General features: G+C 45.4%; 1 protein-coding gene across 15 annotated transcripts in view; it reads left to right on the top strand.

Annotated features, from left to right (window-relative positions):
- BLTP1 (bridge-like lipid transfer protein family member 1) overlaps nt 1-26,525 on the top strand; it is a 1,831,302-nt gene that overhangs the window by 747,817 nt on the left and 1,056,960 nt on the right. For all 15 annotated transcript variants that reach the window (XM_086962202.1, XM_086962209.1, XM_086962198.1 and 12 more), the window contains one exon: nt 1,113-1,271. In XM_086962202.1, coding sequence (XP_086818328.1) covers nt 1,113-1,271 — 159 coding nt within the window. The remainder of the gene's footprint in view (nt 1-1,112; nt 1,272-26,525) is intronic.

Here is a 26,525-nt window from a genome sequence, read left to right as displayed (position 1 = left end):
TATAACTAATATATGTCTCTTACAGATGTAGCATTACCGAAGGTAAGTAACTTGTTCTTTAAGATGCCTTGGGCGATTTCTATTGTAAAAGTTATTAACCAAACAATAAAATTAGATTTGATTTACATAATGGTTCTGGTCTGTCCAGTCAGTCATTGATTTTCTCGCCCTGGGAATGATAGCAGTTTATAATCACGTGCACAATCACCTGAAAATAAATGTGCTTAAGTGTCAGGGCTGGTCGGTCATTTAGCTTTCAAAGGTCTTCTTTTATAGTTCCCCTTTCTTTTCTTTGCTTCTCCTTTTTTAATTTACATAATCTTAAAATGATAATACAGCTCTCTAGGTCATGCAAACTGGTTGCCTACTCACTGCTCATTTCATCTGCTATGTGTCTCATCCGACATGGACACATACCTAAACAAGGCAACCATTATGGAATTCTGTTGTCTGTAGTGTATCATTGTTTTACCATTCCATCATGGCCTACACGTTGGTTTTAAATATGGCAGCCATGTTGGAACTGTAAAACAATGATAAAATATGTACTATACCTCTGTGAGATGGACACCCGCTGCTACATTTAGTTTCCTATTGCAAACACATGCCTATCTTGTTTACAAAGCAGCATGTTTTATTTTGCTCTATATGTATTCTTTTAATTTATCTTACATATGTTGTAGGCTTGTGTTTGTGTTTTATTACGATTTGGTCAGAGGGTGAATGCAAAAAGTAGCCAATGGATAGATTAATTGATGCACATTTGATCGAGGGACATCATGCAGTTGGTATAGGATGCTGTCTAATTAGAAGGGTGTTGACATAAGTGTATTTAAACTTAAGCACCCAGGCAATTTGTTAGTTTTGAAAACTATACCTTCTTTCATTGTCCATTTTTATGAAGAAATTAAGTATAATCGAGTTTGCAGGTGATTTGTCGTTCATTATTAGACAAACAAGGTTTTCAGAATGTTGACCTTTGTTGGTTAAAGGATCCAAACAGCATGTGATGACTTACTCTCTTTTCATCTGCTTTACTAACCATTGACAGCTTTTTTCTCTATGTAAAATTATTAGCTTCTACTCTTTTCTTCATGACTTTTTTAATACAGCGAACCCTGTGGCATCAGAAATCCTATCAGAACATCCTTTGTTGTCTGAACCATCATCTGTAAGTTTCTATAACTGGATGTCGAATGCTGTGGGTAATAGAGGCAGTGTGGTGCAAGAATCTCCCATCACCAAGTCTGGACATAACAGCCTACCCACAGGTACTGCTAACAATTCCTCAATTTCAGAAGTTTGCATTGAAGTCTTTTTACAAAGAATAGTGTTTGCAGGGTATTTTTTTCTTGCAGTACAAACATGTATAGACATATTTTAGTTTTTGGATATCCTGTTAACTATTATGGAGACTTACCTACTTTTACCATTTAATGTATTGGTCCGAATTATATGAGATTGCTTACTTAATGTTATTCAAAATAAGGAGTGTTTGTCATTCATTGGTGTACAATGCTTGGATCCTAAAAGCGTAAAGTGGAATTTATGGAATGACGCTAGGAACATATTGGATCCCAGTCTGTTTGAATACCATTAGTCCAAATCTGCTTCCCTTTTGCCCCATAGTGTATTAGTTTTTTATTACATCAGCAACCATTATTTTTGTAAATGTGTTGCTTTTTAAATATGTTAATTGTTCGTTCTGAGAAAGAACAAGGCATTTCTGATTCCGGATAACATTAAAACTTACTAGGCAATGATGAAAAGATGTTATGTAAGAACTCTATGGTTGTTTGTGACTCAATCTTGGAGAAGTTGTTCATAGTGTTACTCTGAGTAGAGCTCCTCCTTTACTGGTTGACGCCAATGCATGTGGAGTGTGTATTAGTCCCTGACAGCATGCAGCATCATACATGGATGCAGATGAGGCAGAAAGAGGGGGTGGACCTTGTAGCACTTTGGCAAATATATTGTAGCGATTTCAGAAGCTAAGACCTGACACCTACATGCATAGGAATATTCTACTAAGGGCAAAGGATAAACTGGAATACAAAAGAGAGAGCTTCTTGGTCAGCATAGACATGGGAAGCCTCGTACAAATCTCTCAATCTTTTTAAGTTGCCACACCTATGTGGAGTCAAAGTGAGCTCTACAAAGCATTAGGTCTAACATGCATGTAGACGTCACACTCTTCCACTGATTTAAATGTATACCCTTCACATTTGTTCTTCGTGTATGAAGGTAAGGTATCCCTTTTGAGGGAGCTGTCACACCTTTGACACAGGGGAAGGCACAGAAAGATATAGGGGAAAGGCCTATTCCTTTGCTACTGATCATGCTGCCACCACCTCCAGTTCTACAAATTCATGATACCGAAGTGAGCTGCCATTCTTTCAAATAGTTGTGTTCTTTGGGTCCTACTTAACGTCTGAGTATAGCCTTGAAGTCCCAATCCATAAACCAGGAGGAGCCCTCAGAGATGTCCCATGGTTTTCTAGCTCACTGAGGGATTAATGACAGAAAGGTCAGCCATGCAACACTGGGCAGCACAACTCTTCAGAACCATGCAAGGGACTTTCCATCCCAAATAGGATCAAAAGTTGAAAATACATATTGTAGTGTTGCAGAGAAAGCAACCAGAAGATTGGGGACCCCTGTTATTCTGTGATTTATGTAGCCTGAAGTGAATGTTGAAGCTCATGCTATTTAATACTTTAAACATTCAAGTAGTCTGGATACAACAACAGAACAGACCCTTGTGGCGTACCCACAGGGGTGTGTAATTTAATAAAATTACTACTTGTCCATGGGACAGGTTGCTTCATAATTCTATTTGTCCTGTAACAAAATCTACTAGTCTCTTTGGTCCAATCGAGTGCGGCAACAAATTATCGTAGCAATTTCATTATTATAAAAGCTCCGATAAAAGCTTCTTTGATTATGCCAAAGCTCATACCATAGCATGTTTTGAATGCTAGTAATTCCCTTATTTTGCCACCTTTCCGCAGATCTACATACTGTTGCTGGACGTAGTGGTAAGCAACAGTTTCCCATGGCTAGAATGCCCTCTTGATTCTGTTCAAACTAACCCACTTGCATGTTTTATGGGTTTTCAGTAGCTCATCTCTAATATTTTCCCATACAGTGAAAGGTTGAAATTTTCCTCCTGACAAGGGCAGAAGTAAAACTTATCCAGTATTATGGGTATCTTTCATAGATTCACATGCCTGAATCATTCCCCGTCGTCGGGGTGGGAGTCCCCGGTACATAATAACAGTAATGTCATATAGACATATACATACTAATAGGCCAGAGGCTTCACATAAGTAACCAATCCAAGTCCTTTTGTAAAAAGGACCAAACTTTGGCCAGGAGCCAATCAGCTACTACCACCCTCTAGAACCTTCCTGGAAGGAGCCCTAGTCCCTCAGATTTTCTACCGCACGTCATGTTATGTTATGTTATGTTATGTTATGTTATGTTATGTTATGTTATGTTATGTTATGTTATGTTAATTGTTTATTTATTCAGCGCACGTACGCCCATGGGCTTCATGGCGCTATTGAACAGGGGGTTTGAAGACATAACACAGCAAGTCATCTATTTAGAGTATGCCTGTTTAAAAAGCCAGGTCTTGAAAGCATGTCTAAAAGAAAGAAGGTTTTTAGTTTGTCGCAAGGATTGTGGCAAGGAGTTCCAAAGGGAGGCTGCAAGGTAGTGAAAGCTGCTGCCTCCCTGACGTTTTTTCTTATACTGGGTTACCAAAAGTAAATCTTTATAGGCTGAACGAAGGCTGCGTGAAGGGATATATTTACATATCAGCTGCCTTATAAATTTCGGACCCTTATTTTGCAAAGCTTTAAAAATAATACATCCGGCCTTGAATGCGGCTCTCTGCGCCACAGGCAGCCAGTGTAGTTCTTCTAAGCCTGGCCTGATGGACTGCCACTTAGATTGCTTATAAATAAGCCTGGCTGCCTGATTCTGCAGATACTACAGTCTTTTAAGCTGACCAACTGGAAGACCCAGATAAAGACTGTTCGAAAAATCAAGGCGGGATAAGACCAAGGCGATGACTGCCTGAATCAGAGCCGAGTGGGTTAAAAGATGGGCGATTTTCCTTATCTTTCTCAACTGGAAGAATCCAGAAGAGACTACAGTTCCTATCTGGCTTTTCAGTGAGAGATCCTCGCTGATGGTTACCCCCAGACTCTTGACGGAGTGAGATTTGCTGGGGGGATTTCCCAAGTCGAAGGGCCAAAAATGGGGGCCCCAGCTGATTTCACTTTAGCCGGGCAAGACAAGTTCTGTCTTGCCCGGGTTGAGCTTAAGATGGTTCAAAGTCATCCAGCTTTGGATGTGGGTCATAGTGGCTTGGAATTCTACAACTGCATCAGGAGAGCTCAGGGAAAAAATAAGTTGTAAATCATCTGCGTAGTTGTATATTGTGACATTGTGATTTTTCAAAGAATACAAGGGGCGCAGATACAGATTAAATAATAAAGGGGACACGAAGGAGCCCTGAGGAACTCCACAAGAGGTACTGATTTTGGGGGCTGTGAACATACCTAACCTTACAGATTGAGTGCGTTCAGATATGAAGGACTGCAGCCAGCTCAAGGCGGGGCCCCTGAGGCTGGTCTGTTCGACACGGTCGACCAAGATGGAATAGTCAACCGTGTTGAACGCCACTGACAAATCAAGGAGCACCAGAGCCTGATGCAAGTTGTTATCAGCATTGGTTCTTAAGGTATTCTGGACTGCAAGTATGACTGTCTCTGTCGAGTGACAGGGACGAAACCTTGCTTGATTGAATTCTAGGTATTCAGTAGATTCAATAAAATTGGAGAGACAGTTGGTGACATGGGCCTCCAAAATTTTCGATAGGTAGGGTAGAAGGGAGATAGGCCTATAGTTTGTGAGGTCCAGTGGATCAATGCCCGGTTTTTTAGTCAACGGGATCAATAGTGCATGCTTAAAACTGCTAGGTACCTTACCCTGAGTGAGAGATTCATTAAGTAAGGAAAGGATGCTAAGGGAGTCTCCACTGAGCTCTGCTCAGCTTTCTGGTATTTCTGGATTTATTCCATATTTTTCTCTTCAATATTACTCTTGTGGAGGAGTGCTAGAGTCGACTATGTCTACCACTCCTAAAAAAGGGCTCTTTAGACCCTGTGCCTCGTGTAGTAAGCGGAGACTGCATGTAGATGATAAACATGAAGACTGCCTTCACTGTCTCTACCCTGAACATTCTGCCAAGGATTGTAAGGTCTGCCGCACTTTCTCTGTCAAGACTTTAAAAGACAGAGAGGAACGCCTGCTTCTGTGGCTTCAAAGACTAAAGGACAAGGATCAAACAGTCTCTTCAGATGAGAGCGAGTGTTCCTTCAGGAGCTCACACTTCTCTGCCAAAAGGCCAAGACAGACATCTCCAGGTCCGTCTAATATGCCACCTCAAAAGAAGACGCCGAAGTCTTCAGAGGGTCGTCCAAAAGCCATGGCAGTTAAGACTTCTCTTCAGGAAGCCACCTTCAAGAAGCCTGTGCTGGTGTCTTCTGCCATGCCTGTGACCGCGTCGACGGAAACCATCTCTACGTCGACAGCATCAGTCTTCACCACCTTATCGACAACTACCTCAGCATGGTCGTCGACGGGTAGGTCTATTACATCTATAATTCCTGTCAAAAAAGCGTTGACGATGCCTCCGTCGACGACAGCTTCCACGTCGACGAAGTCGAAGCCATCGTCGTAGACGAAGGTCCCATCAACGTCGACGACAATCTGGTCGACGATGTCATTGTCGACGAAGCCATCGACGCCGACACCAGCGTCGACGAAGCCATCGACACCAGCGTCGACTAAGCCGTCGACGACGAGCTCGTCGACGAAGCCATCGACGACAGCTCCAGCGTCGACGCCGCCGTCGACGAAGAAACCATCGTCGACGACGCTACTGTCGACGACGCTACTGTCGACGCCGTCGTCGACGAAGATGACAGAGATGTCTGCTGTGGCTGTCAGCATCCCACCATCGATGACCACCCCTCGACTGGCCCGTCGACGGAAGACTCTCCTAAGCTGAAGTATACTTATACACACTTCAGGCTGTCAACGCATATGCTGACGCCAGAGGCTACGTCTCCTAACAGAGTCCAGCCACTGCCACCGATCCACTTACTGGAGACTGAGGATTCTGATGATGGTGCCATGTTCCACACTGCAACAAGTCCATCACAGCTCAATGTCAAGGTCCATGAGAGTTCGGAATGCGAAGACCTGGGTCAGGCAGAAGTGCCATACCAGGAAGAATATCAACCGCCTCCTCCTTCACAACCTATGGTGTGCCTCCTGGCCTCAATAGTCACGGACCTCCAATTCCTCATAGCGGACTACAAGCAGCGGTTTCCGCCTACTCCGCCTCCTTCAGTAGTGCCACCACATCTTGTGACACCAGCTCCTCCTCCTCGCCCTAGACCACCATCGCTGGTCATTCGTCCGGATCCTGTGACATTGCCTCCTCTACCGTCTTCTGATGAAGAAGAAGAGGAAGCAGTAGGAGAAGATGAAGAAGGTCAACAGGAGGAGGGAGAAATAGAGGATGATGAGTGGAATAACTACGTCATTCCAGATCCGGCATCCCCAGACCAGGCACAGGCGGATTCACCCCCAGAAGATATTGTGGGGGTTTCATAATGTTGTAGAGAGAGCAGCAGCAAGGTTCAAAATACAGATGACCGCGCAACCTCAGGTTTGCTTCCTATATGACTTTAAAGAGCCATTCAAGAAGGCGGTTCGGTCAATCCCTATTATTGAGTAGATCTGGGACCAGGGGGTAAAAGTAATGAAAAACCCCTCATCTTTACTACCAGTGCCGACCAGGCTTGATAAGAAGTATAAGGCCTCGGACACGGCTCCGGCATGCCTTACAGGCCATATCAAACAGGACTCCGGTATTACCCAGGCCGCGCAGCGGAAATCCAACAACCCATCTGCTGCGCTGACTGCGCCTCCGGTTAAGGAATGCCGTAAACTGGATAACATCTGGAAGAGGTTCTCGTCGATGTCGGCCCTTACTGTCAGGGCGGCAAACTCACTAGCGCTCTTAGGGCATTACAATCGCCAGATGTGGGCGGATGTTGCCCCATATCTAGGCACACTGCCAGAGGAGCAGAAAGAAGAGGTAAAGAAGATCCTCCTTGAGGGAGAACGGTCCGCCTCGGAAATGATTGACGCGGTGATGGATATCTCCTCTACAGGATTTCGGCAGCTGGCGGGGCAGCGGTCCTTAGGCGCCAGGGCTGGCTGAAAGATACATCTTTCTGGCCAGAGGTACAGACCAAAGTACTGGACATGCCATTTGACGGAGAGCTGCTTTTTGGAGAGCATATTGATGAGATGCTGCAGGGTATCAAGAAAGATACTGAGACCGCAAAAGCCCTGGGTACCCTCCAGTACAAAAATACTTCCTTTCAGGGCTCCAGAGGGAGAGGCCAGCAGACAAGAGGTGGCTATCAGGGATACAAATCCTCCTATGGCTCGTCCCAGCAATACAAGCCTCAATGCCAACAGAGGCAACAACAAGGCCAGTCCTCATACAATATGTCTTCCTTTCGAGGAAGAGGAGGAAAGAAAGAGTCCGCCAGTAGGCAATGACTTCTTTCTCCAACAGGCCTCCACTTCTTCTCCACATTACGTAGTTGGAGGGAAAAATTCCAAATCCCTCCACAATTGGCAAAGAATAACAACGGATCGTTGGGTTCTCCAGCTGGTTCCATTCGGCCATACCCTGGAGTTTGTAGAAACTCCTCCTTCGAACTCCCCCCATGTCCCATGCAGCACAAGAATCTTCATCTCCTTCAAGCGGAACTCTCACTAATGCTCCAGAAAAGAGCCGTAGAAAGAGTTCCCAGAGGTCAGAGGGGGAAAGGATTCTATTCCCGGTTCTTCCTAATACGAAAAAAGGAGAAGAAATGGAGACCTATATTGGATCTAAGGAACCTCAACAGATACCTCAAAAAACAATTGTTCCGTATGGTATCCATTCAGGAGGTATTACAGCTACTCAATTCCAAAGATTTCATGGCGCCCTTAGACCTCCAGGACGCCTATTTTCACATACTCATCCACAAAAGTCATCGCCAATACCTAATGTTTGCAGTAGCGGGCAGACATTACCAATTCAGAGTGTTGCCATTCGGCCTGAAGTCGGCGCCACGCATTTTTACCAAATGCCTCTCTCCAGTGGCAGCGTACCTTCACCAGCACCATCACCAGGTATTCCCCTACTTGGACGACTGGCTCATCAAGTCTCCTACTCTAGAAGGCGTGAACAGATCTTCCAACGCCTGTCTTCAGCTCTTCGAGAGCCTGGGCTTACGCTCAACCAGGAAAAGTCAATACTGCAGCCCTCTCAACGCCTCACTTTCCTGGTAGCAACTCTAGACACGCATCAGGAGATGACCTTTCCATCACAGGAGCGTCAGGTCAAACTGAGGTCTCTGGCAGCCCGCATTCAGGTCAAAACGACCATCAAGGTGCGACTCTTCAAGTCATTGCTAGGAATGATGTCCTCCAATATCCTCCCAATACCACACTGCCGCCTCCGTATCCGTCCCTTACAGGAGGCATTATCATCTCAGTGGATCCAGTGTACGAGATCCTTCGACGATCTTAGCAGGATCACTCCGTTCATTGTGAAGGCCCTGCACTGGTGGCTTCAAACAAAAAACCTGAACCAGGGCCTTCCATTCCTGCTTCCAATCTCCCCACACGTGATAACAACAGATGCATCATTGGAAGGATGGGGTGCCTTCCTGCAGGAACTTCAGATACACGGTCAGTGGTCGCTGGCAGAAAAACAGCTCCACATCAACCTGCTAGAGTTGAGGGCAGTATACCTGGCACTTCGAACATTCCTGCCCCGATCAGGAACTCCCCAGTGCTTGTGAGGACGGACAACACCACCACAATGCACTAAACAAGCAAGGGGGAACTCAATCCATGACGTTGTCGCAAGAATCACAGCGAATTTGGAAGTGGCTACTCCAACACAACATTTCGCTGGGAGCGGAAAATGTCCCAGGAGCAGACAACACCCTGGCGGACTCACTAAGCAGGCAACGCTCCATTTTCCACGAGTGGGAGCTCGACCAACATGCTCTCGACGCAGTATTCTCCTGATGGGGCAGACCTCACCTGGATCTATTTGCGACGGAGATCAACGCAAAATGCCAACATTATGCAAGCTGACTTCCCCAGAAAGGATCTCTTGGGATGCATTTTCAAGTGCATGGTGCAACGTCTTTGCTTACGCTTTTCCTCCATTTCCCCTGATCCCCAGGGTCCTCCGGAAACTGAAAGCAGAGCATTCCACCCTGATTCTGGTAGCCCCAGCGTGGCCGCGCCAACACTGGTTTACAGAACTCCACATTCCGTCGCTAGAGCCTCCGATTCCATTCAGGCCTTATCTGCATCTCCACACTATGAACCAGGGGCAAGTCCAGCATCCAGATCCGACATCTCTCAGATTATCGGCTTGGCTCCTGAGTTCAGAGAGTTCCATGACTTAGATATTTCTCAGGACTGCAGGGTCGTCTTAGCCCGGGCCCGGGCTGACAGTACCAACAAGACGTATTCCCTTAAGTGGAAGAGATTCTGCTTGCGGTGTAAAGCTAACAAACTGCACCCGTTCTCGTCATCTCCGGCACAACTTCTGCCTTACCTGGCCAACTCGGGATTGGCCCACGCCTCAATCAAAGTCCACCTGACAGCCATATCGCGGTTCAGGCGCTCTTCGTCTGGTATTTCCCTATGGTCCAATAGACTGTTCAAGCTGTTTCTGAAAGGCTTATTCAGGACTTATCCTCCAGGGAGACCTTTACCACCTACATGGCAACTCAATGTTGTCTTGGCTCAGTTGATGAAACACCCCTTTGAGCCAATGCATAAAGCAGATCTCAAATACTTGTCATGGAAAACAGCTCTTTTACAGGCTCTCGCGTCAGCAAGGAGGGTGAGGAAACTGCAGGCTTTCTCTATTCAAGACCCGTTCCTTCAGTTCAAACAGGACAGAGTCATTCTACGGACTAACCCCAAATTCATACCAAAGGTTCTGTCTGCTTTTCATGTAAACTAACCTATTGTCCTGAGATCTTTCTTCCCGAATCCATCTTCAGCAGCGGAGAGATCTCTACATTCCTTAGACCTGAAAAGATGTCTGAAATTCTACATTCATAGAACGGAACAATTTCGCAAGTCCAACCAATTATTTATTGCCTTCAGCAGGCCCAGGAAGGGCCTACCATTGACAAAGCAGAGCATTTCAAGATGGATCTCTGCGGCCATCGCCTTCTGCCACCAGCAGGGGGACATCCTCTGACCTCCAAGGTTCGGGCTCATTCCACTAGAGCGGTTTCCACCTCCATGGCGCTCTTTTCTGGGGTGTCCATTGTCGACATTTGCAGAGCGGCGACATGGAAGACACCACATACGTTCACCAAGCACTACTGCTTGGATTCGGAACTTATGAAGGATGCAGCAGTGGGACAGGCGGTGCTCTGTCATCTATTTCATTAGAGGTGAGCCTTCTTCCTTTCATACCACCTTTCCTATTACCTAATTGCACATTTCTTATCCTGCTTCTGTTTGCAGTTTATTGAGTTGCACTATTGATAAGTTATTATCAAGTGTCTTACATGCTATATTATGCGAAATGTGCTGCCTATTGCTTGCTACTCTGATTCAAGCATGTGAATCTATGAAAGATACCCATAATACTGGATAAGAAATGCGTTACTTACCTGTAACTGCAGTTATCCAGTATTGGTATCTTTCATAGATTCACATGCAACCCACCCGCTTCCCCTGGAAGGGCTCACCTTGGTTCTCTCAGTAGGTACTATTTAGCACTGTGCTTACGAAAATCTGAGGGACTAGGGCTCCTTCCAGGATGGTTCTAGAGGGTGGTAGTAGCTGATTGGCTCCTGGCCAAAGTTTGGTCCTTTTTACAAAAGGACTTGGATAGTTTACTAATGTGAGGCCTCTGGCCTATTAGTATGTATATGTCTATATGGCATTACTGTTATTATGTACCGGGGACTCCCACCCCGACGATGGGGAATGATTCAGGCATGTGAATCTATGAAAGATACCAATACTGGATAACTGCAGTTACAGGTAAGTAACGCATTTCTTCTTCCAGGGTTGAGGGGAAAAAAATGATGGGTGGGAAGGTGAACTTGTTTCAGCTCAACAGATTTTCACATGAGCAAATCTACACATGCTTATTGGCCCATACTAAAATGCAGTTCACAAATATTTTCTAGGAGTACGATTTCTTGACCTACTTCTGTAAATTCTTGTGAATTTATGAAAGCTGTAAATCTGCACTAATGCAAGGACATATAATAGGTGGACTTTTGTGACTTTCATTATGAATTAGGCCCCTATTTAGGTCTCGCGCTAACCAAGACGTTTTGTTTTTATTAAAATTCTCTCTCTGTGTGCCGGCTGGCTTCACTGTGAGTGACTGCATTCTGCTGTTTCACAAGCAGCATATCGCCATCCAAAGTAGTATTGTTCCGTACCAGAAACTACTATGGCAATGTATAGTTTTGGAAACCAAAAATATTTTAGCTTTTGCCAATGTTTTTTATAATAATGAGGGCCTAGCAGCTCCCATAAAAATTAAGTCTTTCAAAAACCATGTCAAAACAAGACGCACATTGACAAAACCAAAAGGCTGACCCGCAATGTCATACCTATTGGCTTTGCCAGTGCGTGTTTAGTTTCATGTTCCCTATATTTTTGTTCAAACTGGTTACACTGCTTTTCCATTAGGAATATTTTTGGAAATACTAGCATGCATCAACACATTGTAATAAATGAGGCTTCAAAGAAATGGCATCAATACACAGGTAGGGTCAGAAGGGAATATTTATTTACCGGGCATTGCTATCATCCCTTATGGTTTACAAACTGATTATTGAGATAACAATGGGTCAGAAAAATGAAACTATCTAGAAAAACTGTGTTATCTAAAGGGTACAGTCACGAAGTCCATGGAGAATAATTTGTGGTGACAATCAATGATTCCCATCAGATACCCATCCTGTACCGCCCTACATCATTTGGGATCCTTCACCCGAAGGAAGTGATGTTCATCCACTATGGATTAGGTAAACTGTAGTCTAATCTAGTGGAAGGAAACTCAGGTGTAGTAGCGCAATTGAATGGCATCAGGGGGTAAACTGACTAGCAGTGCAAATAATGTGGTAAAGTAACAGTGCTAAGTGCAAAATAATTGGTTAAGATTGGGTTGTGGAAGTGGAAAGAACAATTTTAATAGTATCCTATCCACACCCAAAGGTAAAAACAGTGCAAAGTAGTGTTAAACAAATAACTACTGAGATGGATTGTAGGTCGACATGTTTCTGCAGTGGATATAGAGTCAAAAGATCTCCTCCTGCTTCATCAGGACCTTAATAGTAATGCTACTGCGTAATGTGAACAAATGAGGTCAAATAAAATTATATCACCTGGAATTCGCCTGTTCAGATGATCCATATGGTCACAAAATGACAGTGGATGAACAAACAATAAAGAAAACACACAGTTATTGGCGATAGTTTACAAAACACACACTATATATAGTTAGTTATATTTGCCACTTGTATTATTGGTCACTGGATTCTATTTAGTAAGCCATTCTCTAATTATCATCATATTTGAGACAGAAAATAACGGATATATTTATATCCACTCACCCAATTTACGGGGAATACACGCCCCACCTCACCTGGCTACAGCTCAGGTAAAAACGGAGCACCGCTCTAAGGGAAGAGAAGAGGAAAGAAAAATAAAGGAGGGACTGGAAAGCTGTATCGATTGCATAAGTGGAGGTACCAAGTTAAACAATAAAGTTATTTTGTGTATATGCACAATTTTAGCTGATGTGCATGTAATCGCCTGCGATGTGGTGACAAGCATTCACACATTCAAACGTTTACAAGAGACAGCCATGTTAAATTGAACGCTGCTCTATGTACGCTCGTCATCGGAAACAAAGACATGAGCCACCCGATAGTTCGTATGAGGCATTTAAGGTTAGTTCTTTCTCTAACGCCAAACTTGACTAGAAGCGTGAGGATCATATAAGAGAAAGAGAGCACAAAAAACTGCCTAAGGCTGTTGCCAGGTCCGGCTACCCTCGTCTCTTCGCAAAAACAAGCTGCGAGGCAAGGGGCGGGACGCTATTGTGCGTCTGTTATCGAAGGTACCTTCGTCAAGAAGCAAACTATTTGTTGTGGCCCCCGGCTCGCTTACCTGTCCGTCGGTACTCCGGACATCCGTCTAGGCTGTCGTGGAGGGAGGTACCTAGACGGACAGGAAGCGGCCAATTAAGCCCCGTGGTGACGTGCAATGGGGTCACGCGATGACGTGTATTGGTGTCACGTGATTATACGTGAAAATGTCAAAGTGTGATGGGATATGTAGTTTGTGCGGGCAACTACGGCATTCGATAAGTAAACAGTAGATACCTCTTGTGCTAAAAAGCCTTCATAGATACAAAAGAAGGGCAAGTTGTCTCGTACACTCATATATTTCAAAAGGTTATCACTATGTATATAAATCTAGGAGAATGTGGCGGGGTTGTGCCTATATTAAAGAAGCGCTGCGAGATGCTGTGCACCAAACTAGATGTAATGTAATGTAATGGACATTTCTACCGCGCTACTTCCACTCCAAGGAGTATCTTGGCGCTTACACAACTCGGATGGAGAGTTGGAAAAGGAAAAGGATGTCCTGATCTCTGCACACACGTTACACGTTAGATGATGTGTGTAGTTCGTTTAAAAAATTATCACCCCAAGGGTGTTGTTAAAAAGATTCTCTCAAACTTCTTTCTATATTGGCGAAAAACTAGTGAGCGCCAGACTTAAAGGGGCAGTTGTTTTAGGTGTATATTCTTGTGTATATATTCATATGAGAATTATGAGTGGTAACTAGTCAAACTATATCTATTGGTGAATAAGATATAACCAACTTGTAATCCAGGATAATGCATCCACATTTCTGTTGTTAATCATGATGTTACTTCGGTGAAGTATTTGAACCTTGATGGTGGTGTTATGTGGCTGAGAGACTACGTCGACAACAGAGTGGCATGAGGTGTCAAGCAGTTGTCATGCTAGCCGTTAATATATGTTGAATTTACAATGACATCCACGGGATATCTTCGTTCAGTCCCGTCTTGTCAGTCTGCAATTTGTACACCCATCTTTGTTCTCGTTTAAAAAGAAATGTACTTATGTCTGAGATGTGGGCGGGGATTACTGGTTGTTCCAGAACGGTCCAACGTAGGTCAGTGGGTAGATGTTGTGCTGTTAGGAAGTGATTGGTGAGTCTGGTTGCTTGTTTATTACACCGTATTGAACTCTTGTGTTCAGATATTCTTAACTTCACTTTACGAGTGGTCATGCCCACATACCTCTTCTTGCATGGACAATTTATTAGATAAATTAGATTAGCACTATTGCAGTTTGTGAACCTGCGTTGTTCCCAAGCTCGTTCCGTGCCAATATCAATGGTTGTGGATCCTGATGTTTGGGGGCACGCTGCACATTGGCTGCAAGGGTGGTGACCCGTAACAGCAGGCATGTTCCACAAGGTGCCAACGGCTCTAGGGATCTCACACCTTGGTCTTGTGTGGACTAGTTTATCCTTCACATTTTGTCCCCTTTTGAAGGCAAAAAGCGGGGGAGGCAGTGTGTCCTTGCCAGTATTAAGAATGCCCCAATGTCTCTTGACGATTTTGGTAATTTGGTTAGACAGCATGCCAAAAGTACTGTCTTAGGTTTTGGAGGCAGGACTTCTAGTAAGCTGGCTCTGTTGTTGTTGGCTGCTCGTTTTTTCGATTGTAGAATCAATCTTTTGGGGTATTCTTTATTTGCCAGGTCTTGCGCCAAACCCTTGACGTGTATCTCGAATGATGTACGGTTAGAGCAATTTCTTTGTATGCGTAAAAAGTGCCCATAAGGCAAATTATCACGCAAAGACTTCGGATGGCAACTATTGTAGTTAAGCAGGGAGTTGCGCGCCATCGGTTTACGATAGAGTTCCGAAGCCAGACCAGTGGGCGTGCTTAGGATTAGTAGATCCAGGAAGGCCAATCTATGGGCATCATATTCCATAGTAAACTTTAGGAATTGGTTTCTCTGATTGAGCCATTCGTGGAACTCTTTCAACTGCATTTCAGTGCCACGCCACACGACAAAGACGTCGTCTATGTAGCGTTTCCATGTTCGCAGACACCTAAGGTGGGGGTTGGTGTCTGCGAACACGTGCTCCCGTTCAAATTGATGCACGTACAGATTAGCGAGACTAGGGGCAAAAACGCTGCCCATACTAGTCCCGCTAATCTGTAAATAAAGAGAGTCCTCAAAGCTGAAAACATGTTCTGTCATTGCCATAGTGGCCAGTGTCATAATCACACTGACTGGTGTTATAGAGTTGAGATCTCTGGCTGTCAACAATTCCTCTAAGACCTCTAGTGTCTCTGTTTGTGGTATTGACGTATACAGGCTCTCAACGTCAAATGACACCAAGATGTCAGTTTGTATATTGAACTCGATATTAGGTAATAGCCTCAAGACATCTTTGGTGTCCATAAGAAACGTCGGCATTTCTCGCACCATAGGTTGCAAGAAAACATCGACAAAGGTCGAGAGAAGTTCGAGGAGTGAACCTATCCCAGATATTATGGGACGTCCCGGGGGGGGGGGCGTTGGGTCTTGTGGATCTTCGGTAATTGATAGAAATATGGTATTATTGGATTGGGTGTGCGGAGGTATTGTCCTTCCTTTGGAGTAATCCACCCTTCAGTGAGTGCCTCTTCAACAATATGCCCAATTGCATTTGTCAATCTCTCTGTTGGATCTACTGAGAGTTTCTTGTAAGACCTTGTATCATTGATTTGGCGAAGGCACTCATCTCGGTAAGTGTCCACATCCAAAATTACTACTGCTCCCCCCCTTATCTGCAGGTTTAACTACGATCAGAGGGTTTTCAGCTAGTGCCTTTATTGCATCCTGTTCATGTCTGGAAAGATTATAAAAAATCTTTTGCCTGGTTTTAAATAGCTCTTGCAAATCGTGATTAACCGCCTCCTCGAATGTTAAAACCTTAGGTGGTAAACCTATGGTCGTAGGATTGAAAGTGGAAGGTCTTTTTAAACCTGTATTCTCATTACAGCTGTTATGCTCTATTCCTCTTGTCTTGTTGGCAAACATATAGTGGAGTCTGATCTTCCGGTAAAATTTGCCCATTTCTATCTGGGCCTGAAAGGGGTCAGTCATATTCGTGGAAACAAAGCCTAACGCTTTGTTTAGTACTTGTTCCTGAATATCCGTGATTTGGTGGGAACTCAGATTGACAACTAGACTGGTGCCGCTGAGGTCCCTGCTTGATCTTGCGGGATCCTCTTCCCACTCCTCAGGTGCATGGTCTGGGGTGGGAGGTTCCAACGGACCTGTCCTTGGCGGGGTGTTCTTTGACGACCCCGGCCCCTCCTGCCCGACCCTAAAAAAGACTGCTGGCTGTAGTCTCCATAAAATTGTGGTGGGCCATAGGGATTCATCATCGGTGGATAAGGGGGTGGCCCCCATGGTGTCGGTTGCCACCAAGGCGGGCACTGGGGTTGGGCAAAGCCTTGATTGTAACCTCTCCAACCCCTCCTGTTATTGCCTCTCCCTTTTTGTTTATATGATGAGTTACTGGTGCTGGAACCCTCCGAGTCACTGGAGACACCGTCTGAGCTGGAGCTCCCGTAGTTGGATCCTCCCTTTTGTCCATTTTTTGTGTTCACGGGGGGTGAAAAATCATCACTGGTGTATGGATAAACTTTGTCCATTGCGAATCTAGCCAGATCCTTTTTTAACTTTTTTAGTTTCGTGAACAAAATTGAGTCCCTAAACTCTTTGCTTGATTTGTTGCCATCCTCTTGGTGTTTAGAGAACACTTTACTCAATGAAATGGTGGTTCTAATTTGACCCTCTAGAACTTGGATCTCCACTAATATTTTATCTGCAGTTTTCTTGGCGGTTTTGATGATGAGCACTAGCCAGTCGCGTGTGCACTTCCACGCTATAAGCGACCAGTCATTAAGGAAATCCTTATCGTCTAGAAAAAGGCGAGGGACATTCCTTACGATGAGTCCACTAGGGGCACAGTTGTCTCTCAAATATTCCGCCATCACTATTCCATGCACGCAGACCCTGGCTTGTTTTTTTTTTGAGAATTAATACCTTAGCCCATCCTTCATCGGGATTAGTTGGATTGGTAGATATCATGTCGAGCATACTAGGATTTTCTGAACGTATCGTCTGAATCTCATTCTCATCAAATGCTAGGCCCAGATTAGTGGCCATATCGGTACGTAGTTCCTCTTATGCTTACAGCGAAGTCCTTCAACTGAATTAAACCTCCTCCTTTACAACACTCATAGAATATAGGTAAAGAAGTAAGACCCCCCTTATTATTATTATTATTATTACATTTCTTATATAGCGCCAGAATCGACCCCCGAAGGGGTATCTCCGCGCTTGCCTTGGGAACCCGTCCTGGTTTTTCCCTGTGAGATAGCCCCTACAGGGCACCCCCAAGGTGAAAGCCAGGCATCCCGCTGCGGGGGGGCCGTTGTGGAGATTAAGCAAGCTTAATGCCCAGAGTTGCAGAGTGTGAACCCATGATTACGTCAGGCACCGAAGCGAGAATTATCGAGTCCGTGAACATTTGAGCTCAACACCCTGCCGCGTCGGGAATCGAACCCTGGTCCCGGGTCTGACCTCTGCTTCAGGGTCTGCCTGCTCTAACCAGTGAGCCACACTTCTCCTGGTTTACAAACTGATTATTGAGATAACAATGGGTCAGAAAAATGAAACTATCTAGAAAAACTGTGTTATCTAAAGGGTACAGTCACGAAGTCCATAGAGAATAATTAGTGGTGACAATCAATGATTCCCATCAGATACCCATCCTGTACCGCCCTACATCATTTGGGATCCTTCACCCGAAGGAAGTGATGTTCATCCACTATGGATTAGGTAAACTGTAGCCTAATCTAGTGGAAGGAAACTCAGGTGTAGTAGCGCAATTGAATGGCATCAGGGGGTAAACTGACTAACAGTGAAAATAATGTGGTAAAGTAACAGTGCTAAGTGCAAAATAATTGGTTAAGATTGGGTTGTGGAAGTGGAAAGAACAATTTTAATAGTATCCTATCCACACCCAAAGGTAAAAACAGTGCAAAGTAGTGTTAAACAAATAACTACTGAGATGGATTGTAGGTCGACATGTTTCTGCAGTGGATATAGAGTCAAAAGATCTCCTCCTGCTTCATCAGTACCTTAATAGTAATGCTACTGCGTAATGTGAACAAATGAGGTAAAATAAAATTATATCACCTGGAATTCGCCTGTTCAGATGATCCATATGGTCACAAAATGACAGTGGACGAACAAACAATAAAGAAAACACACAGTTATTGGCGATAGTTTACATAACACACACTATATGTAGTTAGTTATATTTGCCAATTGTATTATTGGTCACTGGATTCTATTTAGTAAGCCATTCTCTAATTATCATCATATTTGAGACAGAAAATAACGGATATATTTATATCCACTCACCCAATTTACGGGGAATACACGCCCCACCTCACCTGGCTACAGCTCAGGTAAAAACGGAGCACCGCTCTAAGGGAAGAGATGAGGAAAGAAAAATAAAGGAGGGACTGGAAAGCACCTTAAATTTCACAGCAGTTAAGCAAAACATTTTTTTCCTAGTTGCATTTTTCTATGAACATTGTATTTTGAAAGCAAAGAATCATCAATCTTGCTTTCAAGCTTTTGCATATATTTGCATCCAATCCGAGAGCATCCTGGAATCATTTTAGGAAGCCTCATATCGTTAAACTTTGCAAATGTGTTATGCATTCTTAAACTGGAGCCACAGTTGGTAGTACAGCCTGAACCTACATTTCTTTAGAGCGCTCACCCTAATAATAAAGGTTTTGTACGAATGAACCATAAATACAAGTTTGACAGCATTAACATATGGACACAAATATTACCTTAATTGAAGACCATTCCCTTCCCTGATCCATAATGTGGTACTGTAATCTGGCAGCCAAAGGGTTTGTGCTGCAGGGGGTTGGGCCTACTTGTCCCAATGACTAAATAAATATTAAAACATTTTGCCCTTGACTCCAAACAATAGGTTTTGGTGGTCAAGCTATAGGAATTCCACACCCCTGACCATATGTGTAATCGAAGTATTACCATTGTGCTTGTTAACTTTTGTATTTGTGAATTTCCATTCTGCACATGAAATGCTAGGTATTCCAGAGTTGCACCACTGTTCTACTTGGGATAGTTGCCGGTCACCCTGAATCATTGTGTTTCTTGATGCAGCCATGGGCACTTATACTATAATGAACTGGATTTTGATCTCTAATATTGATTTCCTTTCCTTGTTCCTGTGACCTATGGAATATCTGAACATGAATCTGATAGTAGCATCTACTCCTTTAGAGGAGTATTTGTGACTCATATATCATTTTTTAATCAGTACCTGTTAAAATACATTTCATCTTACAAAATACATGAGTTTAACATTTGAAAAGTCTATAACCTATGTTTACAGATTCTGGGTTATAAAATAAGTGCTTCAGATTTTATATTTTAGTTATGAAAACACTGAAAAGATTAGTTTGACTCTTTCATCATGAACAGCTGGACAAAAATCTGTTACATGAGTAAGGTCTTGGACAGGGCAGACAAACACAGGACAGCAACAGGGAGCCCTGTGGGGATTAGCAGTGAGGCAGGGACGCCAGGCGCGGAAGAGTGGAGCCCCGAAGGACCGCACCTCGACGGTATCACTCTCCTACGACCTGGAGCCAGAAAGTCCGGCACCGGGGTTGGAGCCGCCGGCGACTCCGCGGAAGTCCCTGCGCGAGGCAAGGGTTCCGCGGACGTCTCTGGAGGTAGGGCCAAAGAAGCCTGCGGCACCGACACGTAGGCTGGCATTTGGGCCCTAGTCGCCTCTGCGACGGACAACGGTGGGTAGGAAGGCGACAGGCGGGAGCGCATGTCCCGGGGGAGCTGGCGCCCACCGCGAAAAGAGGACAAGGCCTCGCAGACAAACTAAAGAACATACCAGCCGCAGAGCCACTCCTTTGGGGCCGCGGCAAAAGACGTTGTCACAGACGAAAACGGCGGTTCCTTGCTTCCAAGGTAGGGGACGGACGCTGGGATGACACCGACCTGGACAAGCGTGCCGACAGCAACTTCATCCAGCGCTCTTGCCGTGACTTAGGCTTAAGCTGTTGGCAGGCGTCGCAGCTCTCCGAGTCGTGGTGCTCACCCAGGCACCACATGCGAATTGGGTGAGGGTCCGTTGCCAACTTGGGGCGTGCACAGGAGGTACACGTCTGGAAGGAAACCCGAAGGTATTCGCACACTGTTCCACTTAACGCCAAAGTGTGTAAAAGAATAGAAGGCCCAAAAACAGGCCAGGACACAATCCGGAGCCGCATTGCACTGACATAGGCGTGCCAGGGTGGGACTTATGTATCCTCGCTCCTGTCATGGACGCGGACGACATCAAGGCGAAGTCACGTGGTGCCGTCCCCTCGCCTCGCAGGGATGCTGTGGCAAAAGTTCTCCAGACCCACTCTCACGCCTGTGGATAATTCTGTATTAAGGAATCTGGGGCTAGAATCGTCTCTCCCAGATACATTGTTACCGAAGGTAAGTAACTCGTACGCTAATTGAATGAAAAGATTTCACAAATTGGTAGGCTACCCATTTTAAAATTACAGTAAAAAGCGTATTACCTTGGGTCTGAATTTCCATCCATGTAGAATTGCATCATAGTAAGCTGAGCAACTCTACAGAAAGGCTACATCCTTTTTATCTTACTGGGATTATCATAGTCATTGGTAAAATAAGCACCTTTACTTTGCTATTGAAACTGCTGGTAACTGAAGAACTCTTTATGACATGTTTACTGATGACTTAATCAATTTCTTCCCATTTGGCAGTCCATGACATCAGACAAATGGGTGTTGGACATTATCCAATATGGTTATTGCCTGGAGCTCACCAGCAATCCTCCCAATATTCCACCTTGTATTCACAAACTCTCTCTAGAGCACCAGCAAGTGCTCAAACAAAAAATACAAGCTCTTCTAACAAAAGGAGCTATAAATCCAGTTCCAATACAACACCAAGGGTCAGAGGTGTATTCACTTTACTTCCTAATCCCAAAAAAAGACTGTTCTCTATGACCAATATTACATCTCAGGCCTCTAAATGTATACATACTGTCAGAACACGTCCATATGGTTACACTTCTACAAGTGCTTCCCCTCTTAAAGCAAAGCCACTTTATACCACTAGACTTAAAGGACGCGTACTTTCACATCCCTATACACTCAGCACCTTGCAAATATCTTTGATTTGTGAAGAGCCCAGGGATCGGGCAGCACTTCATCGGGAGCAACAAATTGTGACTAACCGCCCCCTTAGAGGCAGGGGACTTCCCTTCTAATAAGGGATAGTCGCTAATGTTTAATGATGCTGTACCAGAATGGTTACAGCACAGTAAAACCAACTAAAAGAGATGGAGACAAAAGGTGGACATAAAGAAGCAACAGAATGTTAACAATGTGCACCAAAATCCACTGTGGACATATGAGATCATGAAGAACATATGCTGTAGAGTGACATGGCACGCTCGCATAATAAAATTTTAAGTGACAATTGTTAGAAAAACAAACAGACAAAGTCGGTAAAGCGCCCAGTTACAGAACCACGCAATGAGTGCATTTGCGTACCGACCAACATTGTCAGGGACTCAGTCAGCAGACTAGACAAACATAGTTAACATGGTATGCTCTCCAGCAGGCATACTCACGTGGTATACCATATAGCATGTTCTCGTGCAATCTTAATGCACCCCAAGGTGGGTGGAACAGTACTCCTTAGGCACAGTGGAGGGACCTACTCACCTCCACAGACCTGGAACGCCGAACTGGCGTGGCGAGGCCCATGAAGTAGAGCCCATCACGTGATCGCGACTCAGACGCAGAGTTCGCCTCTGAACGAGTACATGCATCTAGAGCGGCAGCCATATTAGATGGTCAATCGAAACCATAAAAACCCAGGTTATCAGTACTAAGTAGAAATGGACAACAACATTGTGCAGTGATTACCCTTAGAAGTAGAGACTTTATTGACGCATTGGGCAAGATGGGTCTGGGGAATTGAGCTCTAAAAAAGGTAAGTTCGGTTCAGTAAATTACTGGTTCGATCGGCGGCCATCTTGGAGGAGGTAATACATCCAAGTCGGGACTAGGTGGGAGTGGAAAACAAAATTGTGCAAAGATGAATCTCAAAGTGGAGACTGTATTGACGCATCAGAAAAAATGGATATAGAGCATTGTGCTTTATAAAAGGTAAGTCAGGTTCATAAAGTTGCTGATCAGATCGGCGACCATCTGGGTGAAAGTAGTTGTCACAGGGGCTCATGCAGTGTCATTCAATCGATGCCAAGTGACAGAATGATTGGGAGAAAGAGGGATGGACACTACAGACAACAGATGGAAGATGTCCTGTGTGTTGGGTCACTACGCCATAGGTTTTTGAGCATAGAGATGTCCCGGTTATGGAACGACAAAGGGGTTGTTGTGTTCTACCTAAGAATAGACTCAGGGTTTTACAAGATAAATAGATTCCCGTTGGAGTAATATTAATCCATATGAAAATGTCATTGGTCCTAAAGGTTCAAACTTCATGGGTGCAAGACATGGAGGAGATCGGGTGGTATGGAGTAACCCAGTAGTTAATTAAATAGTGCCCCAATGTCGCCAAGGGGAGGAAAATCATCCCTCCCATTAGAACTGTTGCTCTGAACCAAATAATGCATGAAAATTGACATGCCTCCTAAGTGGAGAATTATCCACAATGTCACTGAAAACTGTTGCATTAATTAAGAGGAGGGATGCAAACTGAAAATGAGTATGTTGCTGTGAAACAGATTATATTTGCAAATACATAAAGTGGTCTTGGTTCCTCTTGTTTATGAACCCAGCATTTACTGTAGCATTTAAAAAAAAAAAAAAAGTTTGTAGATCAATCATTTTGACAAATCATGTAAGGCATCCAAACCAGCAGGGTCACTATACTGACTTACTGTGTCCCCTTAAGTTATAAAAATGTCTTGCCCCGGTATTGTTTGGCAGTAAAAAAGGAACATCTAGTGGAAAATGAGAGAGGACACCCCAGGTCTGGTTATAAAAGTTTTTTGCACAGGTGGTGTTTGGTGCTGAAAAAATTACGCCGGTGGAAAATGAAAGCAAGGACCCCTTCTTTCCCCCCTGCCTCCCAGCCAAGTTCTAAAAGTTTTTTGTCCAAGTATTGTTTGGTGCTGAAAAAGGAACGTCCGGTAGACAATGAGCGGAGCCCCCAGGCCAGCTTACTTCGCCAAGGAGCAGGTGCACCTCTTACACCTAGTGAAATTCTCTATATGCCGCTTGTTGCCGGTAGCCTGTGGTGCGTGCCTCTTCAGGACTGGCGACCCTCTCCTCGGACCGTGTTTACGAAATGCAATGCTCTGTTGGTGCTAATGGAAGATGTAGTATGTTGCTTGTAACCTCTCGAACAGTCACAGATTTAAGAAGGCATGCGGCAAAATGTATTATGGTGCTAGTCCACTCTTAAACAGACACTGATTTTATAAAATAAATATTAAATAATGAAAGAGGGCAGGTGAGGCTTTGCGGGGTTTTAGATGGTTTGTCTATTTTTTATTCTCACTACTCTATTGCGAATTGAATAAAATCTTGTTGCCATTTCAAGTTTAAGGATCATTTGATCAGTCTATGAGATTGTATTCTTATGTACAAAAACCTCATTGCTATTCATGATGTTCATAGACCTGGAAACAGCTTTTGACTTTGGTTGCTAGGTCACTTTTGTGGTGGCAGAGTCTGCAAGAACAAGGCCTCCCTAAAAAGCTTCTAACTGCTTTGAAGCACATTGACCATCAATCAATCAGGAGGTTGTTAAAGCGCAACTACTCACCCATAAGGGTCTCAAGGCGCTAGGGGTGGGGGGGTGCAGGTTCAATTCCATCAAGGAGGGGGTCTGTCGAAGAGCCAGGTTTTGAGGTTTCTTGCGAAGATGGGGAGCGATGGTGTCTGTCTGAGGTGGAGCGGAAGGGCGTTCCATGCTTTGGCCGCGAGGAAGGAGAAGGAGCGGCCTCCCGATCTGGTCTTTCTGGTGCGGGGGACCTCGGCGTAGGAGTGCTGGGCTGATCGTAGGGTCCTTTTGGGTGCGTGGAATTTGAGCGGGCTGTTCAGGTATGCTGGTCCGGTGCCTTGGAGGGCCTTGTGTGCGTGGGTGAGCATCTTAAAGGTGATTCTCGCCTCGACGGGGAGCAAGTGGAGTGTGCGCAGGTGCTGAGAGATGTGGCAGTGTTTTGGCAGGTTGAGGACCAGTCTTACGGCAGCGTTCTGGATGTTCTGTAGCTTGCGGATGAGGTTTTTGTTTATTCCGGCGCAGAGTGCGTTGCCATAGTCGAGTCTGCTGGTGACCAGGGCGTGAGTGACTGTCTTTTGGTGTTCGAGGGGGATCCATTTGAAGGTCTTACGAAGGAGGCGGAGGGTGTGGAAGCAGGAAGATGAGACAGAGTTGATCTGGCGGTCCATTTTGAGCTCGGAGTCCAGGATGATTCCAAGGTTGCGTGCGTGGTCTGTGGGGGTTGGCGGGTTTCCGAGGGCGGTGGGCCACCAGGTGTCACTCCAGGCGTTGGGGGTTTGGGCCCATGATGAGTACTTCTGTTTTGTTGGTGTTTAGTTGGAGGCAGCTGTTTTTCATCCATTTGGCGACGGCTTCCATGCCTTCTCGAAAGTTGCGTCTGGCGGTGTTGGGCTCGTTGGATAGGGAGAGGATGAGCTGGGTGCCGTCTGCGTATGACACGATGTTGAGTCCGTAGGTTCTGACGATGGGGGCAAGTGGAGCCATGTAGACGTTGAAGAGCGTCGGGCTGAGGGAGGAGCCCTGGGGCACTCTGCAGGTGGTAGGTGTGGGGTCTGAGAGGAAAGGGGGGAGTCTGACCCGTTGCGTCCTGCCGGAGAGGAAAGGAGCAGATCCAGTCGAGGGACTTGTCCTGGATTCCTGCGTCGTAGAGTCTGCGTATTAGGGTGCGGTGGGAGACTGTGTCGAACGCCGCTGATAGGTCTAGGAGGATGAGGGCTACTGTTTCTCCTTTGTCCAGTAGGGTGCGGATGTCATCTGTTGCAGCGAGGAGGGCGGTTTCTGTACTGTGGTTTTTTCTGAAGCCGGATTGGGTGGAGTCGAGGATGTTGTGTTCTTCAATGGATGTGGCGAGTTGGCTGTTGATGGGTTTCTCGATGACTTTCGCTGGGAAAGGGAGCAGGGAGATGGGTCTGTAGTTTTTGAGGTCGGTGGGGTCCGCTGAGGGTTTCTTCAGGAGGGGGTTGACCTCGGCGTGTTTCCAGTCGTCGGGGAATGAGGCGGTCGCCAGGGAGCGGTTGGTGGTGTGGCAAGCATGGGTGTGATGGTCTCAGCGGCTCTGTTGAAGATGTGGTGGGGGCAGGGGTCCGTGGTAGCCCCTGAGTGGATTGACTTCATTGTCTTCAGTGTGTCTTTGGTGGTGAGGGCTGTCCAGTCATCAATCGCTGGTTTCCGGGTGTCGGGGGTGGTTGGTGAGGGTTCAGTGTGTTGGTTGTCTTCATCGAAGTTGTCGTAGATGCTCTTGATTTTGTGGTGGAAAAAGGTGCTGAGTTTGTCGCAGAGGTCTTGTGAGGGAGGGATGTTGGTAGACTCGCTGGTGGGTTGGGCGAACTCCTTGATGATGCTGAAGAGTTCCTTGCTGTTGTGTGCGTGGGTGGAGATTCTGTCTTCAATCGCTTTTTTCCTCGTTTCTCTGATGAGTTGATGGTGAGCGTTGGTGGCGGCTCTGAAGTTGTTGTGGGCTTCTGTGGATTTGGTGTTTCTCCAGGCCTTTTCGAGGCGGCGGCAGGTGCGCCTGGACTCTCGAAGTTCAGTGGTAAACCATCTGGCTTTCTTGGCATGGGTATTGTTGTTTTTCTTGAGGGGGGCTATGGTGTTGGTGCTGTCCGAGATCCATCTATGCAGGGTTCGGGCTGCGGTGTTGGGGTCGTCGTTTTCCGCGATGGTTGGGGTGGAGTTGTTGAGTGAGGAGATGAGCTGGTTGTCGGTGATTTTGGTCCAGTTTCTTTGTGGAAGCAGGTGCTGGTGTCTGTGGATGGTGGTTGTTCTGAAGGTGAAGTGGACGCAACGATGGTCGGTCCATGGGAGTTCGGTGGTGTGGCTGAAGGTGATGGAGTTTTCTGTAGTGAAGAGGGGGTCGAGGGTGTGTCCTGCTGAGTGCGTGGGCTCGGTCACGATCTGGCAGAGTCCAATATTGTG

Source organism: Lissotriton vulgaris, chromosome 3_1 (assembly GCF_964263255.1).
Source record: "Lissotriton vulgaris chromosome 3_1, aLisVul1.2, whole genome shotgun sequence".
Lineage (NCBI taxonomy): Eukaryota > Metazoa > Chordata > Amphibia > Caudata > Salamandridae > Lissotriton > Lissotriton vulgaris.
Note: the sequence above shows the minus strand (reverse complement) of the source record. Positions and strands in the feature narration are given on the sequence as shown.